The 19,136-nt window shown below is 51.3% G+C and overlaps 1 protein-coding gene across 1 annotated transcript; it reads left to right on the forward strand.

Moving 5' to 3' along the window:
• The first annotated feature begins 15,514 nt into the window (after positions 1-15,514).
• OAZ1 (ornithine decarboxylase antizyme 1) lies at positions 15,515-18,008 on the forward strand. Its single transcript, XM_037824184.1, is given in 6 exon segments — positions 15,515-15,732; positions 16,492-16,543; positions 16,545-16,631; positions 17,021-17,193; positions 17,310-17,395; positions 17,603-18,008. Coding segments are annotated over 6 exon segments (678 nt in total). The 5' UTR covers positions 15,515-15,586; the 3' UTR covers positions 17,737-18,008.
• Positions 18,009-19,136: the final 1,128 nt, after the last annotated feature.

Genomic DNA, 19,136 nt, shown 5'->3' on the forward strand with positions numbered 1-19,136 from the left:
CAGCCAGCCTCCCTAGCCTTCCTTGGGTCCCCGTCTCTGGGCAACTTCCCTCTAGCCCAGCTTCCCTGGGGCCCAGAGAGGGCTGGGATACGTGCAACATCACACAGCATCACCGATGCAGCTCACACCAGGGCGGGTGGCCCCAGCCGGGCTTGTGTTCCCTGAGCCTGGGACTATTTTTATCTGGGGCCCAAGGCCAGCGGGGCGGCCCGGCCTCTCCCAGGCCACCCCTGCTCCCAGCCTTTGCTCCCCGGGATCTCCCTTTGGGTTGTCCTCCCTGCCCTGACGCCCTGCCCCGCTGCCTGCACCCGAGTCTCGGGGTTCGAGCCCCCACAGCCAGAACCAGCCCTGCTGCGGCCGTGACAGGCCTGGACCGTGGAGAAGGGTCCCGGGGGTCTCCCAGGCTGAGGGCCAGGCCCCTTGCTTCTCACCCACTCACTGCCTCTTCCCACAGGGCAGGCGGGGAAACCGAGTCACCAACCTGGGATCCCGCAGACCCTGAACTCAATCCCACGTCCATCTACTTCCCAAAGCCCAGCCTTCCGGGACCCTCTGGGCAGAAAGGCCCCCCTTCCCTGGGGCTCCAAGACCGGGGAGGGAGGGGAGGCCGGGTGTGCGGGACCCCGGGCGGGTACAGGGGTGCAGCCGCAGGAGCTGGGGACCCTGGTGGGCCTCGGCAGTGCCCTCTCCAGACTGGGGGTCCCCCAGCTCTGCCCACCCCTCCCAGGCCCCTCTTACCCCACAGCCGCCACGCTGGGCCCGGCGAGCAGAAGGGAGGCCAGGAGGGGCCCGGGACAGACGGCGACAGGTGGCCGGAGGCGGCCGGGGCGGCCAATCGACAGGGGGAGGGAGGGGCCGCCACGAGGTCTTGGCTGGGGCACCCCCCACCCCCACAACTGGAGCCGGCAGGACAGTAGGGAGGGGTGGCTCAGCTCCAGCCCCCACAGACGCTCCCCTCTGTGGGCCTCCGAAAAGGGGGTCCCCAAAGAGCCTTCACCCGTCGTGCCTTCTCCTTTGGATTCATTCGGTCAGCAAACATTTATGAGGCGCCTGCTGTATGCCGGGCCCAGCAGCCCAGCCCTGAAGCCCACTGGGGAGCACAGTGTCATCAGATGGGACTTCCTGGAGGAGGAGGTTCACCCCCCCCCATATACGATGCAAGGCACAAGCTCAGGGGCCTCAGTTTCCCCAGCTGGAAAGCAAGGTCCCTTCCCCTCCTCCCAGGGTGGTGGCAAGGCAGAGCAAGTGAATCCCTGAGAAATAACCACTTTTCTATATCATTTTCTCGTCACCCCACCCACTCACCCAACACCTTCATTTAGTCAGTCATCAAACACTCACCTCTACCCAGCCCCACCCAGCTGGTTGGTAAATTATATTGATGTCTTTGTGTGTGGGTTTTAAGAACAACTTTGCTGAGATGTTGTTCACACATGGGCCAGCCAGAACCAGCTCCTGGACCCCTGCAAATACGACTCCCCGGCTGTGCTTTCCCTCCAAAACCTCCTCAATCTTGGGGCTGGGGCCAGGGTGAGATGAGCAAGGCACTCACCCGAGGCTCAACGTTTAAGGGGGTGCCTTAAATCATTTGCAATAATTTTGATTATTTTTTAAAATATTGCATTACGATACTATTTATCTTGATCACTGGGTTATTTGGCATTGACTTACCCATCCCGTAAGCTTTGCCTATGCCATTCCCACTGGGAATGCCTCCTCCCCCCCAAAAAAATAAAACCCAGTTTATGTGTCATTTCCTCCAGGAAGCCTGCCTGGATTGGCCTCAAGCAGGAGTCCTCTGAGACCCTCAGTGTCTACTGGATGTCTCACTCACTGGACCCTTGACTACCAGTACCCCTTCATGCATTAAACAAGTATTGATGGAGCCCTGAAGTCAGCAGAATGAGGGACCCCAAAAACTCCCACTTCTCTTCCTGGGAATCTGAGATTATGTTATGTTGTGCAGCACGGGGGATTTGGGGTTGCAGGTGGCATTAAAGTTGCTAATCAGCTGACCCTGGGATGGGGAGATGGTTCTGAATTATCTGGGGGACTGACTGACATCAGAAGGGTCCTTAACGGTGGAAGGGGGACCTGTGACCCCGGAGAAGAGGTGCAAAGCCATACAACACGGCCGGCCTTGAAGACTCAGTGGGGGCCCCGAGCCCGGGAACACAGGAGTCTCCAGATGCTGGAAAAGACAAGGAAGGGATTCTCCCCAGAGCCCCTGGAAGGAACTGGCCCTGCTACACCTTGATTTTAGCCCAGGGAGATCCCTGTCGGACTTCCAACCCCCAAAGGGGTCAGAGAATAAATGTGCGTGTTTTAAGCTGTCTAGTTTCTGGTCATTTGTCACAGGAGCTGGAGAGAGGGAGGTGGGAGCCATGGAGGGTTGTAGGCAGAAGAGGGACGTGATCCGACTGGCATTTTAAAAAATAAACTTTCTACCTTGGAACCGTTTTAGATTTACAGAAAAGTTGCACGGAACCCGGCGTCCTCCAGATGCGTCTTCCATGGCCACTTGCCCACGTCCCAACCAGGAAGTGGACACTGATGCTAACTAAACCCCACTCTATTTGGATGTCACCCGTTTATCCACTATTGTCCTCTTTCCGCCCCAAGTCCTTACTCTACATCTGGGCCTGACGTCTCCTGGACCTACAAAACGGGACTCTTCCATAATGAGGATTTTGGAGCCTTTTACAAGACCCCTTTGGCTGCTGGGAGGAGAATGGGTGAGTGAGGACGAGAGGGGAGGGGGTGGCTGCAAAGGCCCCTCGTCATTCAGGGCGGGATAGAGAGAGAGATGCTCGGACCCCATTTCCCAAGTGGGTCCCGGGCCTCCGCTCAGACTGGGAGTGGCTCGAGTCCCCCATTTCTTTGGTGTCCCCCCATGTCCCACAGAAGGCCCTTTCCTGGAAGTCGGCTTGGAAGGAATTTTGCCTGGAATTTATTCCTGGAAGAAATTTCACCAGCTGTGTCTCTCCCTCCGGAAGCAACCCTCTCCCCGAAATTTCCTCCTGCTCCAGCATCTTCAGTCTGCTTCCCTCCCGATCCCCGGAGGTGCCACTTGGGGACCCCCTGAGAGGAACGGGGAAGTGGTTTCAGCAGGTGAGTTACCATCTCTAAAAGGCCCCCAGGAAACCTGACAAACCTGCCCACCCACATAGCTAAGGTGGCTGCTCCCCAGTACCCATTCCCAGAAACAGACATGCTCTATTTTCCTCCTTGTGAAACAGGGAGCTCGGACAAGTTCGAAGGAAAATCCACAAAGGCTCATGGTCCCGACATCCATCATCAGGCCCTTCAGCCATGACTTCTGTTTTCTCTGATGTCTCCGTAACTCTGTATTTTAATATTATTTCACAGACATGTTTTTTACAAAACCGGCATCATAGCGAATGGCTGTCACTATTGTTTTGTAACTGGCAATATTTTTTTCTCTTAAAAGTATATTATTTGGGGAGAAAATATTGGGAAACGATGTATCTGATCCAACATATGTAAAGAACTCTTACAACTCAACAACAAAAAGGCAAACAACCCCGTTAAAAAATGGGCCACGGATTTGACTAGACATTGCTCCAAAGAAGCTGTTCAAATGGCCAATAAGTACATTTAAAGATGGTCAATGTCATTAGCCATTAGAGAAATGCAAATGAAAACCACAATGAGATACCACTCCACACTCACTAGGATGCTATTATTTTAAAAAGCTGAAAATAACAAGTGCTGGCGAGGATGTGGCGAAATGGGAGCCTTGAACGTTGTTGGGAATTTAAAATGGTGCAGCCACTGTGGGAAACAGTTTGATGTTTCCTCGGAAACTTAGACATAGAATTACCACGTGGCCCGAGAATCCCACACCCAGGCACACGAAATGTGACTTGTTTGAGGAAGGGGATTTTTTAATTTAATTTAATCGTTAAACTTTTTTAATGCATTTTTTGTTGTGAACTTTAACATATATACACAACAGTGATAACTTTCAAAGTACAATCCAACAAGTAGTTAGCAAATTTCAAAGAATGTCATGGGTCACAGTTCCACAGCTTCAGTTATTTCCATTATTGTAAAATATAACATATCTACAGAAAGGCACTAACTTTTGAGGTACAGCTCAACAGGCAGTTATATAGGTGTAATTTCAAAAATTGTTGTGAGTTACAATTCCACAGTTTTGGCTCTTTCCTTATTGTGAAATATGGGTGTTCTGGTTTGCTAATGCTGCCGGAATGCAAAACACCAGACATGGATTGGCTTTTATAAAAGGGGGTTTATTTAGTTACACAGTTACAGTCTTAAGGCCATAAAATGTCCAAGTAACACATCAGTAATCAGGTACCTTCACTGGAGGATGGCCAACGGCGTCCGGAAAACCTCTCTTAGCTGGGAAGGCATGTGGCTGACATCTGCTTGCTCCCAGGTTGTGTTTCAAAATGGCTTTCTCCAAAATGTCAGTGTCAGCTTTCAACGGCTGTCTTCAAAATGTCTCTCTAAGCTGCAGTACTCTGAGGTCCTTCTGTTTGTGAGCTTTTATAGGACTCCAGTGAATGAATCAAGGCCCACGCTGAATGGGCAGGGCCACACCTCCATGGAAATAATCTAATCAGAGTCATCACCCACAGTTGGGTGGGTCACATCTCCATGGAAACAACCTAATCCAAAGGTCCCAACCTAATCAACACTAATAAGTCTGCCCACACAAGACTGCATCAAAGATAATGGCATTTTGGGGGACATAATACATCCAAACCAGCACATCCCCCCGCCCAGACCCCAAAATGACATGATCTTTCCATATACAAATACATTCATCCCATCACAATATCACAAAAACTTAAATCATTTCAGTAACAGTAGGTAAGTACAAGATCCCACAAAATGAGTTACAGGCGTGGTCGGTCCTAAGGCAAATTTCTCTTCTATCTGTGGACCTGTGAAACTTAGAACAAGTTATGTGCTTCCAATATACAAAGGAGGGACAATCATAGGATAAACATTCCCATTGCCATAAGGAGAAAATGAAAGGAAAACAGGGTTAGCAGGACCAAAACAATTTCTAAAACCCTCAGGGCAAACTTTCACTAGATTTCAAAGTCTGAGAGTCATTTATCGAATGACATTTTATCCTTGGGGCTTGAGAGAGCAGGAGTCTAACACTTTCCAAGGGGCTTTGCAGCAGCCCTTTCCTCTCCAAATGCTGGGGTGAGTTCTCCAGCATATCCACACACTGGGGAGACCACCTTCCCGGCCCCACCCTCCTTCAGCCCTGCAGGGCTCAGCAAATCCCACCCCCAGACCCCTGTTTTATCACTTTTGCAACTAGGCTTTCCCCTCCCAGCAGCTTTCTTTTTTGCCTTCTACAAAGCACAAGGCAGAGTCTCGGAGTTATTCCACACTGCCAGCGGTTCTTGGTGGCTGATTCTGATTTGCAGCAAAAGCACGGACGTTCCCAGAGGTGATTAAATGATGATAAAAATCTGAGAGGGCTGTCATCTTTCTGGATGGGGAATGGAAACGAGACGGGAATGGGTTCCGGTGTTCAGTTTGCACGCGAGGTTAAACAGACCCAAAGGGCAGAGGGGAGGGTCCGTCTGCTACAGAACCCTGGGGACATGTGGGTCCAGAGCGGGGTGACCCACCCTGGAGCACGTGGGTGCACTAGAAGGGATAACTGTACGACTACGTGCAACTGTCCGTCACGTTCCGTCTCACGCACTCTATCTGGACCTGTTGGCAGTAGATAAAATTTGCCTTCTGTGGGAACTAAGTCCACGTAGCTGAGTCCGTGTCCACCTAGCGTTGGCCTTAGGGAAAAGGGCAGAGGGGGCTGATGACACCCCAAAACATTGGGCCTGGCTCTCCCCCCCGCACCCCTTTTGCACATAGACTGACACCCAACCCAGGAGCCCTTAAACTTTTTATTTTGAAATAATCTTAGATGCACAGAACAGTCGCAAAGATGAGACAGAGCTTTTCCATCTTCCCTGCACCCCGATCCTCCAAATGTTAGTGCTTTACCTATAATCAGGGTGAAATGATCAAAACTGGGAAATTATCGCTGGCACGATACTACGACCGAAATTATTTGGATCTCACCAGTTTTCCCACAAAAGTCCATTTCTGGTTCCAGGAGCACAATCTCAGATCCTACTTAGCATTCAGCTGAGGGTCCCTTCCAAGGCGGGACAGTTTTTCCTCACTATGCACGCTGATGCTCCAGAGTATTTCGTGGGATATCCCTGCTTTTGTGTCTGTCCAATGTGATACCGTGTCCACCAGGCCATTTGTCCCCTTTCTGTGATGTTGACAGTGCTCCTGCGTCTGGGGTGTGTCTCTGTGTTTCTCCACTGTCAAGTTCTCATTTTTTATTAATTTGAATTTACATTTAAACACGTGATTTAGACATTGGAAGTTTTCTATAATGCTTGAACCCCTTCAGGCAGGCGAACACACTTTTCAGCTGTAAATTGCATGAAATCTGATGACACAAATTTAGATGAACTTCCTGATGAAAGTTTTGCAATGGAATTGAAAAGTGCTGCTAGTGTAAAACACTCACCAGATTTCAAAGATTTAGTATGAAGAAAAGAAGGTAAAAGTCTCTCTCCTGTTAATATTTTTTGTCTTGATGACCTATTGGAATAATATTTGGGATCTATTAGGTTAAATAAAATATGTTAAAATTAATTTCACCTGTTTCTTTTTTTTTTTCCTCCAATGTGGCTACTAGAGGAGTATTTTAAAATTACCTACGTGACTTGTGTTATATTCCTAACATGCTGTGTTTTTGCCACGTTGCTTTGGAAAAGGGGTTGCGGCTACCAAATCTCTACCTGCAGAATATCTCCAGCTTACCCGCCAGCCAACACTGCAAATTATCGGGTAGCTTCGTTTTCAAAGTAAAGTAAGAACCCTCTGAATTTCTCCCCTCCCTCTCTGGCATCTTGGGGGGCTTACTGGAGGCTGCACCCATTGAGCAATCGAAAGAAGCATTTAAAAATAAAAGGCTGAGTGAGATGTCACTTTTTACTTATCAAACACGGCACTAATAATATTTCAAAAAACAAAAATATGCTGTCCTGGTGTGCGTGGGGTGACACAGACTGTCTCAACCAAAGCCAAGATAAAACCCCCTTTCAGAAAACTGTTGCAAAATATCTAAAGAGCTTTGGAAATATTCACAGAACAGAGGAGAACTTTATGCAGAAAGATACTTCCTGTGATTTGATAAAAGGGGAAATGTTGAACACATTTTAATCAGTGGATTTCAAGTGGAGGTGAGCTTGATGTCAGGGGACATCTGTGGTTGTCGTGACTGGGGAGGGGGAGCTGCTGGCATCAAGGTTTTTGGGGGAGCCCAGGGAGGCCGCTCAGCACCCCCCAGTACCCCAGACAGCCCCATCCCAGAGAAAGAACCAAGCACAAATATCGGCACAGCCAACACTGACGAACCCTGGTTGAAATGATCAGTAACGTGAGACTAGACATGGAACACAGACAGAATATTATTTAGCCATTTCAAATGATGGTGCAGAATCTGCAACAAGTTCTCAAATGTTCACAACAGCCTTATCTATAATATCCAAAAAGCGGAAGCAACCCAAACGTCCATCAACTGAAGATGAGAGAAACACAGTGGGGCCCTGCCCAGCAGTGGAATATTAGTCAGCTGTAAAAAAGGAAGTTCTGTTACTCAACATGGAGAAATCTTGAAAACTTGATGCTGAGTGAAATAAGCCAGACACAAAAGGCCATGTATCTTATGATTCCATTTATAAGAAAGTTCTAGAATATGTGAATCCATAGAGACAAAAAAGGAGAAGAGTGGTTGCCAGGGGCTGGGGGAGTGGAGGATGGGGAGTGACGGCTGTTTTGGGGGTGATGAAATGCTCTAGTGGTGATGGTTGCACAACTCTGAGAATATACCAAAAACCACCGAGTCTTAGACTTTAGATGGATGAATCGTATCTCAATAGATCTGTTATTAAAAAATGAATCTGTAACATCTCAGAGAAATTGCTTTGCAACTTTGAGAGAAAGCAAGCAGAATTAAAAATTCAATACTAGCATAATGTCAATTATGTTGAAAAGAGGTACTAGAAAACTTGGAAAATCTTTAGTAAAATAGAGCATGCACACGTAGTTAACAGAAAAAAAAGCAAGTTGCAGAGGCATCTGTACAGAATGCCAAAGAAAAAGATGACACAAATAATATATTTCTATGAGCAACTTTTTTTTCTGCTTTTCTATAATTTGGCATTAGATACAACCAATGTAGAGAGTTGCCAGATTTAGCCAACAAAAATGCAAGGCATGCAGTTAAATTTAAAGTTCAGATAAACAAATGGGACACACCTATACTAAAAAATTATTCATTGTTTATCTGAACTTTAAATTTAGCTGTGCATTATGTATTTTATCTGGCAACTCCTAACCACTCTGGGGAGAAATCTGTTGAGAACAATGGACGATGGTGGACGGATGCCTTTGAACTTGCCTGGGTCCCTCCCTGGAAGGCAGGAGTTTGGTTCTGTTGTTTAGACATTCCCGGTCTCAGCAGCAAGTTACCCTTTCCCGCAAAGGCTACATTAGGCAGTGTTTCCATTTTCACATTGGCTGCTAGGAAACTCGGCATCAGATATGCAGCTCAGCAGTGGGAACTGCAGGGGATCAAATTGTAACTTTAGCTTCTTTGTTTTGTTGCCTTTATTTCCCCTTAGACCCCATTTCCTCCTTTACTTGTTTAAAAGTTGTTTTTTTTTTTTTAAATTACACTATCCCTTTCAGAAAGCGTGTGTGGGTTTTTCCATTGTTCTATTTTTTGGATATCTAAAGGAAGCATATATGACATTTTTGGAGAGTTTTCTTGAGGTATAATTTACGTACCATAAAATGCACCCATTTTAAGAGTACAGTTCAATGAGTTTGGGTAAATTTATACGGTTGTGCGTATATCAGTGTTAGATTGCTTTCTTCAGCCAAACAAAGTTCCCTCACGCCTGTTTGCAATCAATACCTGTTCCCATACCTGGCCACAAGCAACTACCGTGCTGCTTTCTGTCGTTATAGTTTTGCCTTTTCTTGAAATCTCATATAAATAGAATCGCACAGAATGTCATCTTTTGTCTGGATCCTTTAGCTTAGTATGATGATTTTGAATTTCTTCCATGGTGTTGCTTGTATGTAAATTATAAAATGATGTTGCATGGCACATAAATTATACCTCAGGAGTCTCTTCCTTTTCATTACTAAGTGCCATTCTACTGTATGGATATACTGTGGTTTGCTTTAAAAAGAGTGAATACGTCATTTAAAGTTAGAAATCTACTTAAAAACAAGGCTGTATCAAAATTTTCAACTTCTGAATGTCAAGGGACATTATCTAAATTGAAGGAAAAAAGGAAAAAAAAAACACTGGGAAGAAATATTTGCCACTTATACACTAGACACAGGGTCGAGAGCCACTATATACAAAGTGTACCTGCAAATCAACAAGAAGAAGGCAAACAACTCAATAGGAAATGGCCCAAGAATATAAACAGGTATTCAAAGAAATGCAAGTGGCCCCAAAAGCTGGTGAAAGAGTATAGCCTTGCTCAGAATCAGATTACCAAAGCAAAATGAGGTTCTTAGCCTATTACATTGGCAAACATTTTTTAAAAGAACAACGTAGAGTAGACATTTAAGTGCTGACGTGCAAAAGGTTGACAAGATATCTGTTGTTACGTGAGAAACTCAAGTTGCAAAACAGGATGTCTGGGAGGAACCCATGGTGTCAACTGCCATCCCCACACATGCCCACGTTTGTTTCCAAGTCGGGAGACCCAGAAAAGAAAGTCTCACGGATTTGCAGGCTGGGCTGCCTTCCATTTTTTATCTGGATCCCTTCTATTCCCCCCACCTCCAGGGGAATGTTCTGCTAAAATTAACTTCATTAACAATAATTGATCAGGTTCAGAGCATTTTTATTTTCCTATTATTAGTGTCTCTCTTTGAAAGCATTTTCCTGAAAGACGCAGAGCACGGTTGAGAGCAGGGTGGCTTGGGAGGCATTTTTTGCAGCCTTGCTTTGATAAATCATAAATCCCAGGGCTGAGGCAGCTCCCAGATATGATTAAATAGAGGGTCCCTCGTGGGGGTCTATTGGTGACGTTGACATGCAGCTAACAAGAGGAAACCAAAATACACAAGCTCCTTTCTCCCAGGACAGGGGACAAGGAGCAAAACAGGGGGCCACCTGGGACCGCTGTCTCGTCCTCTCGCCAGCAGCCTTTCTGCCTCCTTCGGGAGACACCAGAACCAGGGCCCGAACCGTCCGCTTGTGAGTGATTTTATCACATGGGGTGGGCGTGGGACTGGGGGAGAGCGAGGCTTTTTCCCTAGGAACTCATGAATCCGCTTTAGAGAGCTGTTACGACAGATGGTTCTGGATTTTTCCTTGAGGTGCTTTGTCCAGTTTCCCCTGGGCCCCTGGTTCTGCTAATTCTGAAGTAGGTGGCTCAGTCCGAGAACATCGACTCTGGGTGCAGATCACCTGCCATTGCTGACTTGCTGTGCCTCAGTTTCCTTTCCCGTAAAACGGGAATAGAATACACCACACGGGGTTATGGTGAGAATTAGTTACATAAAGAATGCGGACAAATGGTGAGCTTGTCGTATGGGCTGGGGCTAGCGTTTCTATTCCTGTCGTGAAAGGGCAGCAAAAGAAAAAAAACACACAGACACACAACAGTGGCTGTGGGACTGAGTTACTAGCTGGGAGCCTGGGACTAGCGTGGGCCCCAAATCTGAGCCATGACCCCCCACAAGAAGGCCTCCTGTACCTGGAGGACAGGAACAGCTGGGTGGGAAATCCCCAGGGATGCTTGGGACGTGCACATGCAGCCAGAGAACGAGATGACGGAGAGGCCATCTCCCCAACTTCACATGGATGGCACCCTGATTTTGTTTGGGTGCCCATGTGTCAGCTTGCCCAGGACACGGTGTCCAGTTGTTTGGTCAAGCCAGCACTGGCCTGATAGTTACTGTAAGGGTGTTTGGTGGATTTGAATCATTGGCCAGTTGACTGCATCTACACCGGATTGCATCTACAGCTAACAAAGGAGCTTGCCTGCAGCAATGAAAGGAGTCTCTTCCATTCAGTTGGAGGCCTTAAAAGGAGAACTGAGGGTTTCAGCAGTCAGAACAGAGAATTTCTATTTCTGCTTCAGCCAGCCAGCTGCTCCTGGGGAATTCTCTGAAACTTTCCTCAGAGTTCCCAGTGTGCGGCCCGCCCTATGGAATTTGGACTTGCCAATCCCCACGGTCACATGAGCCAATTCTTAAATAAATCTCTTAATATGGGTATACATACATAGATCTTGTCAGTTCTGTTTTTCTGCTGAGTCCTAACTAATAGATCTATTTTTAGCCAGTGAGATTTGGGGGCTCTTTGTCCCTGAAGCAAACTCCAGCGTATCCTGACTAATAAAAACTCAGAAGAAGAAAATCTAATTCACATGGCATGTTTCCATTCTCATGGGCAACCATCAAAATGCAAATGAAAACAAAGGGATTTCATAACCTGTTTTTCTCCCAACCCATAACACTTCCTGTCGGTGAGGCTGTGGGGAAACAGACCTTCGCAAATACTGCTTGCAGAACTGTAAATTGTTACACTTCTAGAAGGCACTTAAGTAGTGGCTATTTCTTTGAAGCAGGAATTCCACCTCTAAGAATTGATTCTAAGAAAATCACCCAAAATGCCATAAATATCAAAAGGCCAAGAGAACCAATGAAAATTGTAGGCTCCAAAGTGGTTAAAACGGGATATATTATGTTGTCTATATGTTACCGCACATTTTTTTTTTCTTAAAAGAGTGGCAATGCATCATTTGAATGATAACTACAAAAACCAGAAACCCCTAAAATATCCCATGATGGGGCTCACTTAAGTAATTGACGGATTCTAGAATGGAAGATTAAATGTTCCAATCATTTTACGATGAAAATATGATTAATAATGATTATTAAGATGCAATTTAATGTATATATGAATAAATGCTATGGAATCAGGTATAGTAAAATACTTTTGTTTATAAATATTAGATATAATTTATATAATGCATAATTTATATAAGTACATATTTATATATGAATATAAACATATAAATGATAAACACACAAGCATAGAGTATAACCACAGCATTAAAAATATACACAGAAAAAAGTTTGTGTAAGAAACACACCCAGACAGATATTTAGTTCCCTCAATGACCATCGATGGCTCTTATACTTAGCAATAAACATTTCACAGAAGTGTAGATAAAACTTGGTGGCAAACAGCACCTGCCACACAGGGGAGGAAGTAAACAGAATGACCCAGCACTTATGCCAAGACGGTCAGCATAGGGCTGTTTTTCTGTTTTCTGAAATGAAACCTTTGTAAAAACTTTTGAAAAATTGCCAAGTAAACCATGAAAGAGGAGAGCAAGGAAAATAAAAATTAAACACACCAATGAAATAAAATAAAAATAGCCTGGCAAATGGAGACAAACCCTGGGGATCTCTGATGGCATTTTCTTTCAGGGTTTGTGTGTGTGTGTGTGTGTGTGTGTGTGTAAGAGTTTTTACTCCACCACAAGCACAATCTTTTGACCCGAGTTTTATCACACAAGGGCAGACGAAGCTGCGGATTTGTGGCCCAATTCTGGCCATTTGAAGCCTGATCTGATCGCCGGCTGTTGGCTGTAAATTAAAAATCGTCAGTTCTCATCCACTTCACTTGTTCTGAAAAAAAAGAAGAGTGCAAAAGTCCTCTGACTTCCCACCCTGGAGAGTAAAGATCAGGGACCGATCTTTGAAATGACACCAGGCAGGGCACACACGCACGTGTGTGTGAAAGGAGCGCCAATCTTTTTGATTTTGGTTTTTCCACATTTTATTATGATCATTTTCCAATGTGCAGAAAGCTCGCGAGAATTTCTCAGTGGACACTCGCCTGGCTCTCAACATTTTGCTGTATTCATTTTATCCCGACTCTGTCCCCCAGTCTGCACCTCTGACATCCGTCAATGCACCTTAATTTTAAATTTCCACTTCTGCGTACACACATCAACGAGAGATCAATGTGTTTGTGATTTTGTTTTTTAAGTAAAATTTACATGGAGTGGCACGGAGCTGTCTTGCGTGCCGCCAGGGGCGAGTTTTGACAAACGCTCACACCCACCTGTACCTGTCACCCATGGCCGATCAAGAAATAGAAAGTTCTAGTCACTCTATGTACAAGTTTCTTGTTGCTGCTACAACAACCAAGCACGATGACTTAAAACAACACGTTTATTCTCTCACGGGCGAGTGGTCAGAGCTGTAAAATCGAGGTGTAGCAGGGCTGGCTCCTTCCGGAATCCCAGGGGAAGAGGCTGTGTCCTGGCCTTGTCCACCTTCTAGCTTCCATGTTCCTCGGCGCATGGCCCCCTCCTCTGTCTTGGAAGCCAGCCCCTGAGCATCTTCCAGTCTTTCTCTCGAACCCCTACCCTCCTGCCTCCCTCTTATAAGGACCCCATGAGGACACTGGGTCCACCCACAGAGCTCAGGAAAATCTCCCCATCTCCACATCCTTAATGCTACCTGTGATTTAAGGTCACACTCACGGGTTCAGTACCCCTTGCCTCCTACAGGCCTGATTTCAGAGGGATGCCCCAGCATGCGTCCACTGTATCCTTGACATGTGTGTCCCAACCCCTCACCCGTCCCTTCCTAGCAGCTCAGCTGCCACCGCCTCCAGGAAGCCCTCCTGGTTACCCCCCCCCCCTTGCCCCTTGCAGTCTGGGATTCTTCCCAGCAGGGACCTTCAGATTTTTCTCTCTGTCCCCGGCAAGTCCAAACAGGCCAGGCCAGGAGGATCTATTTGCTGATCCTGAAGTGGCCTGGTGGATTTGGAGGTATTTCTTTTTTCTCCCTCTTGGCCACTCAGCATTTGCTCAGTTTACTACAGAGATTCTCAACGGAGGTGATTCTGCCTCCAGGGGACACTAGGCCATGTCTGGGGACATTTTTGTCACAACCGGGTGGGGAGCCCCGGGAGGCTGCTCAACACCCCACAGTGCCCAGGATGCCCCCACCCCAGAGAACGGCCCAGCCCCAAATGTCAACGATGGGAATTAATTTTAGTCCCAACGTGCAAATGCCAAAGGCTCAAGAATCGAGGTCCAACATCAAGCAAGCAGTTTAGCGCTGGAGAAAACCTCCAAGATTTCGATGTCGACCGACCCAGGGTTGGTTGGCAGAAACTGCAGTTTCCCTCCCTAGACAGGAAATAACGTGGATGAAAAGGCTTCCCGTGCCAGCTGGGAGAGCAGGGGAAAGGGGTCTCCCGGAAGAAAGGTGACCCTGGAGGGTGACACGGAGCCCCTGCCCTGCAGCTGAGCTCCCGGGACCCCTGAACCCACGGGGCGACCCTCCCCCACGTGCCCCCCCCCCCACAGACACCCACCCTCTTCTCCTCCAGCCCCCAATCCTTTTGCAAGCTGCTCCCACCTGTTTTCCACCAAGAAGCTCCTTGTCAAATCTCCCCATCCACAATTATTCCAAAGTGAAGCCTGTTTGGGGTCTGTTTTGCTAAGATGGGGGCTGTGGACACGGCAGATCGGAAATAACCACCAGGGATTTGTGAAGACAAAGCAACGGACCCCCAGCGACTTCAATCCCAGCGAGATCCTGTTTGTGCTGAAAATATAAGCCGGGGCCCAACAAGGGGAGTTTTCAGGCCAGGCCAGGGCAACGTCTCTGGTTTTAGCTGCAGAGGGTCACCGTTTTGCTCGCTAAGTGCACACTTTCATTCCCACCCGAAACACGTTTCTGAATACACCCGCCGGGGGGAATATTTTGCCTCCTTAGGCCAAGATTTTCGTGCACCCAGAAAACATTTCACCCAATTTGAATATGCTTAGGAGATTCCCTTCCATCCTCAGCTGCGTACTTTAAACTAAAGGAAGGGATCCGGACAGCAATCCCGACCGAAGATCGCGAGGTGGTTATCAAAGCAAAGGGGCCTGTGGTTGGGGGGGATGGGGGTGCTGGGACCCCCCCCCCACCCCACCCCCAATATCCCGGGACCTTAAGTGCCCGGTGGAGGGCCACCCGCTGGGTGAGGGGACACCGGCGAGGGCGACGGGGACCACCATAGGTGGAGTGGAGACGGGGCCAAGGCGAAGACCCCAACACGGGCCCCTAAACGGGGCCCCCGCCCCCAACCCCGGCTGAGCGGGGGCGGGGCCTCCTCAGCGTCGCGGCGGCCCCGCCTCCCGGCCCGCCCGCTGAGTGACGGGCGCTGGTGGGGCGGGACCCGAAGCGTCCCGCCCAATCGGCGGCGCGGCCCCGCCCCGCTCACCCCGCCCTCCGCCAATCAGACTCCGGGAGCGGGAGCGGGGCGCGCCTCGCTTTCCCGGCGGCCCCGCGGCGGCGTGGGGGGGGCGTGGCCTGGGCGCGGCGCCTATAAAGGCGGGCGGCGGCGGCGGCGCCATTTTGCGAACGGCGAGCAGCGGCGGCGGCGCGGAGGCGCGCAGCGGAGGTTTTCCTGGTTTCGGACCCCAGCGGCCGGATGGTGAAATCCTCCCTGCAGCGGATCCTCAACAGCCACTGCTTCGCCCGAGAGAAAGAGGGAAATAAATCCAGCGCCCCCGTCCGCGCCGGCCGCGCCATGCCGCTCCTCAGCCTGCACAGCCGCGGCGGCCGCAGCAGCGAGAGGTGAGCGCCCCGCCCCCGCCCGAAGCTTCCAGAAGCGCCGGGGGCCCGGCCTCGGGGCGCCCCCTCTGAGCCCCGGGAGCGCGAGGCGCGCCCCTTTGTCCAGGCCACAATCGCGCGGGGTGGGGGCGGGGCGGGGGAGCCCCCGACTCTCGTGGTCCTCGGGGGGGGCGGCGCCCCTCGGGGGGGGACCCCCGACGCCTCCCCCGGCCTGGCCGCCCACCCGGGGCTCGCGATCGTCGGCCCCCACCGCCTCGGATTGGGGGTGGGATGGGGGTGGGGGCGATGCCGGAGCCCGTGGATCTGCACTTAGTGGGGTGCCGCGGGCATCGGGGAGAGGGGACCCCGGGGGCCGTGCAAAATGGAGGCGTCCCCGGGGCCGCGACGCCGCGCAGCAAATGGCTGCTGGGCCCCGGCGCGCGGTTGTGCAAGGGGCTCCGGGCGGCGATGACGCAAGCGGGGCCCGCGGCGAGGGTGCTCCCCGCTGACGCCCCGGGATCGCTTTCCCGTGGACCTCCCCCCTCCCTAGCCAAAGCTGCAGAGCTGGGGTCCCCCGTGTCCGCCCCGGGGTGCAAAGGGGAAGCCGGGGTGGAGGTGGCTGCAGCTGGAAACGGGAAGTAAAACTTGATGACGCCGGCGGCGGGGCCGGGGTGTGACTCGGTGCTTATCTGAGGAGCCTCTGGAGCGGGGCGCTGCCCCCCGGAGGCGGAGGTGGACCCGGGGCTGGGCGCTGGGGCTCATCCCCGCCTCCTGCCCTTGCAGAGTCCCCCTTGAGCGCTGTAGTAACCTGGGTCCAGGGCCTCGGTGGTGCTCCTGATGCCCCTCACCCACCCCCGAAGATCCCAGGTGGGCGAGGGGACAGCCAGAGGGATCACAGTCTTTCAGCCAAGTTGTTTTACTCAGTAAGTACGCGGGGCCCAGGGGGGTCCTGCTCCCCACCTGCCGCCCACACCTGCTCCCCGGGGGCTCTTCCCGTGGCTGGCCGTGGCCTGGGACCCTGCTGGGTGCCCGGAGCTTTCTGTACCTACCCCGGCTCGCTGAGGTGCACCCATGAACCGCAGCCCAGGCCCCGCACCCCCCAGGATGCTTTGCAGGCTCCGATTTGAGCCTCAAGCTCAGGCTTTGGCCTGGGGCCCCGGGGGCCCCCCACACCCCAACGTGAGCAGGAAGGCTGCAGCTTTCCAGAGTTTTTCTGGATTGCCTAAATCGCCAGGCACTGCAGGGCTGGGTGACGGCCCCCAGCGGCGGATGAGGGTGTTCACAGGCACCCCCTGGCTCTCGCCCGCCGCAGGATAATCGGCTGAATGTCACAGAGGAACTAATGTCTAATGCCAAGACGAGGATTCTCACCGTCCAGTCCAGGCTGGCAGACAGCAAGGACGTCACCTGGAGAGTCGTGCTGAGCGGCAGCTGCCTCTACATCGAGATCCCGGGGGGCGCTCTGCCTGAGGGGAGCAAGGACAGGTGAGCGGGTCCCTGGGGGACCCTGGGCGGCGCTGGTGATGGGGGTGCTTCCGGCATCCCCAGAACCTGGGCAGCGGGTGGGCGCGGGGCCTGCTGCCTGACCTGCTGGCCCTCAGCTTTGCAGTTCTGCTCGAGTTTGCCGAGGAGCAGCTCCACGTCGACCACGTCTTCATTTGCTTCCACAAGAACCGCGATGACAGAGGTAGTGACTCGGCCTGGGGCTGGCGGCCGGCAGTGGGGACGGGGGCCCTGGCAGAGGGCGTGGGGCAGGCTCTGTCCACACCCCCTGGGGGCAGCACCGAGGCTGGAAGCCCCCCAGTCCCTGCCCCTATCCATTCCCCATCTGTGCTCAGAGCCCTGGGGTCCTCTCAGGCCCCGCCGGCAGGCCCTGACTCGGTTTCCCCCACAGCTGCCCTGCTCCGCACCTTCAGCTTCTTGGGCTTTGAGATTGTGAGACCTGGGCACCCCCTCGTCCCCAAGAGACCCGACGCTTGCTTCATGGCCTACACGTTCGAGAGGGACTCCTCGGCCGAGGAGGAGTAGTGGCCGCCTGTCCCCCAAGCTTCGCTGCTGCCCGCGGGGAGCCCGGCGCTGGCCTCTGGTTACTGTTGCTCTGGGGGAGACATGGGGCACCCCTGACTGCACGGGTGGGAGGCCGCTCGTCAGACTCACCCCCGGGTTTGTCCGCATGATGTAATTGTGCAAATAAACGCTCACTCCAAATTAGCAGGATATTTCTTGAAGTTTAATATTGTGTTTGTGATACTGAAGTATTTGCTTTAATTCTAAATAAAAATTTATATTTTACTTTTTTATTGCTGGTTTAAGATGATTAAGATGATCCTTGTTTTTGGAGGAGGAGTCTCCAGGTTGAAGTCTTTTGGAAACAGTCTTAGGCCTGAGCTCTCTCCACTTGGAAAGAGAAGTGGGGACCTGGCCGTCTGCTCCCCCATCAGAATAAAAGCGATTGCACCTCGAGACCTGTGCTGCGTCAGTCCTGCGCGCTCCCTGCAGGTGGGGTGGGCTGCCCTCCGCTAGCGCCTGGCCTTGTGGCATTTTCGGGGACAGGAGCGGGAGGTGAGGAGTGGGGCCTCCCCAGCCCTGTGCAGGTGCTGGGAGGGGCTCTGCAGAGGCTCACCTGAGGCCCGGGAGCCTCTAGCATCCACCCTGCTGCTCCTGGGTTCCGATGCCCCTCTGGTCACCTCCGTGTCCTCTGCTGCCCTCCTGCCATCTCCCCAGGGGGGGCCTGCAGGACAGACCCGGGGCTGCTCGGGGTAGGTGGGGGCCTGCACCTCCCCGGCCAGTGGCCTCCCTGCTGTCCAGGGCAGACCAGGGCTGCCCAGCTGTGCCCCCATCCTGGTGGCCTTCCGTGAGGTGACCAGGGTCAGCCTTGGCCTCTGAGGTCAGCAGGGGTGGGCTGGAAGTGAGGCTGCAGGGGTTTGGTGTGGGCGGTGTGGAGCTCGTTGGGTTGGGAGGGGAGGGGGCAGGTGGTGGCCCTGCCTTGGAGGCCCTGACAGTGAGCAGAGGTTGAAGGCTCAAGACCGGCCCTGGGGCTGGAACGTGTGGGTGTCCCTGGGACAAAGGCCCCTGGACCAGTCTCCGCTGCCATCTGCCCTTTGCTGGGAAATAGGCTGGAACGGAAAAGGCCTCGGAGGGATTCAGGATCCAGGACAGGTTACAGACAGATGGGGGTTCATCTAGGGGCATAGTCAGCCTTCCAAACGATGCTGAGTCTGGGGGGACAGGCTTTACACACACTCCCAGGCTCTGTTGGCAAAGGTCAAGAGGGCATTGGAGCTGGGGCACTGAAGGATGAATAGGAGTCTGAGCAAAGGAAGTGGCAGCAGTGGGGTTGGGTTTGTGGTTCCCAGTGGAAAAAACAACTCAGACAAAGGCCTGGATGCAGAAAGTTCTTCCAAAGATGAGTTATGTGACCAGTGGGG

The sequence above is a fragment of the Choloepus didactylus genome (assembly GCF_015220235.1).
Source record: "Choloepus didactylus isolate mChoDid1 chromosome 25 unlocalized genomic scaffold, mChoDid1.pri SUPER_25_unloc1, whole genome shotgun sequence".
Classification (NCBI taxonomy): domain Eukaryota; kingdom Metazoa; phylum Chordata; class Mammalia; order Pilosa; family Megalonychidae; genus Choloepus; species Choloepus didactylus.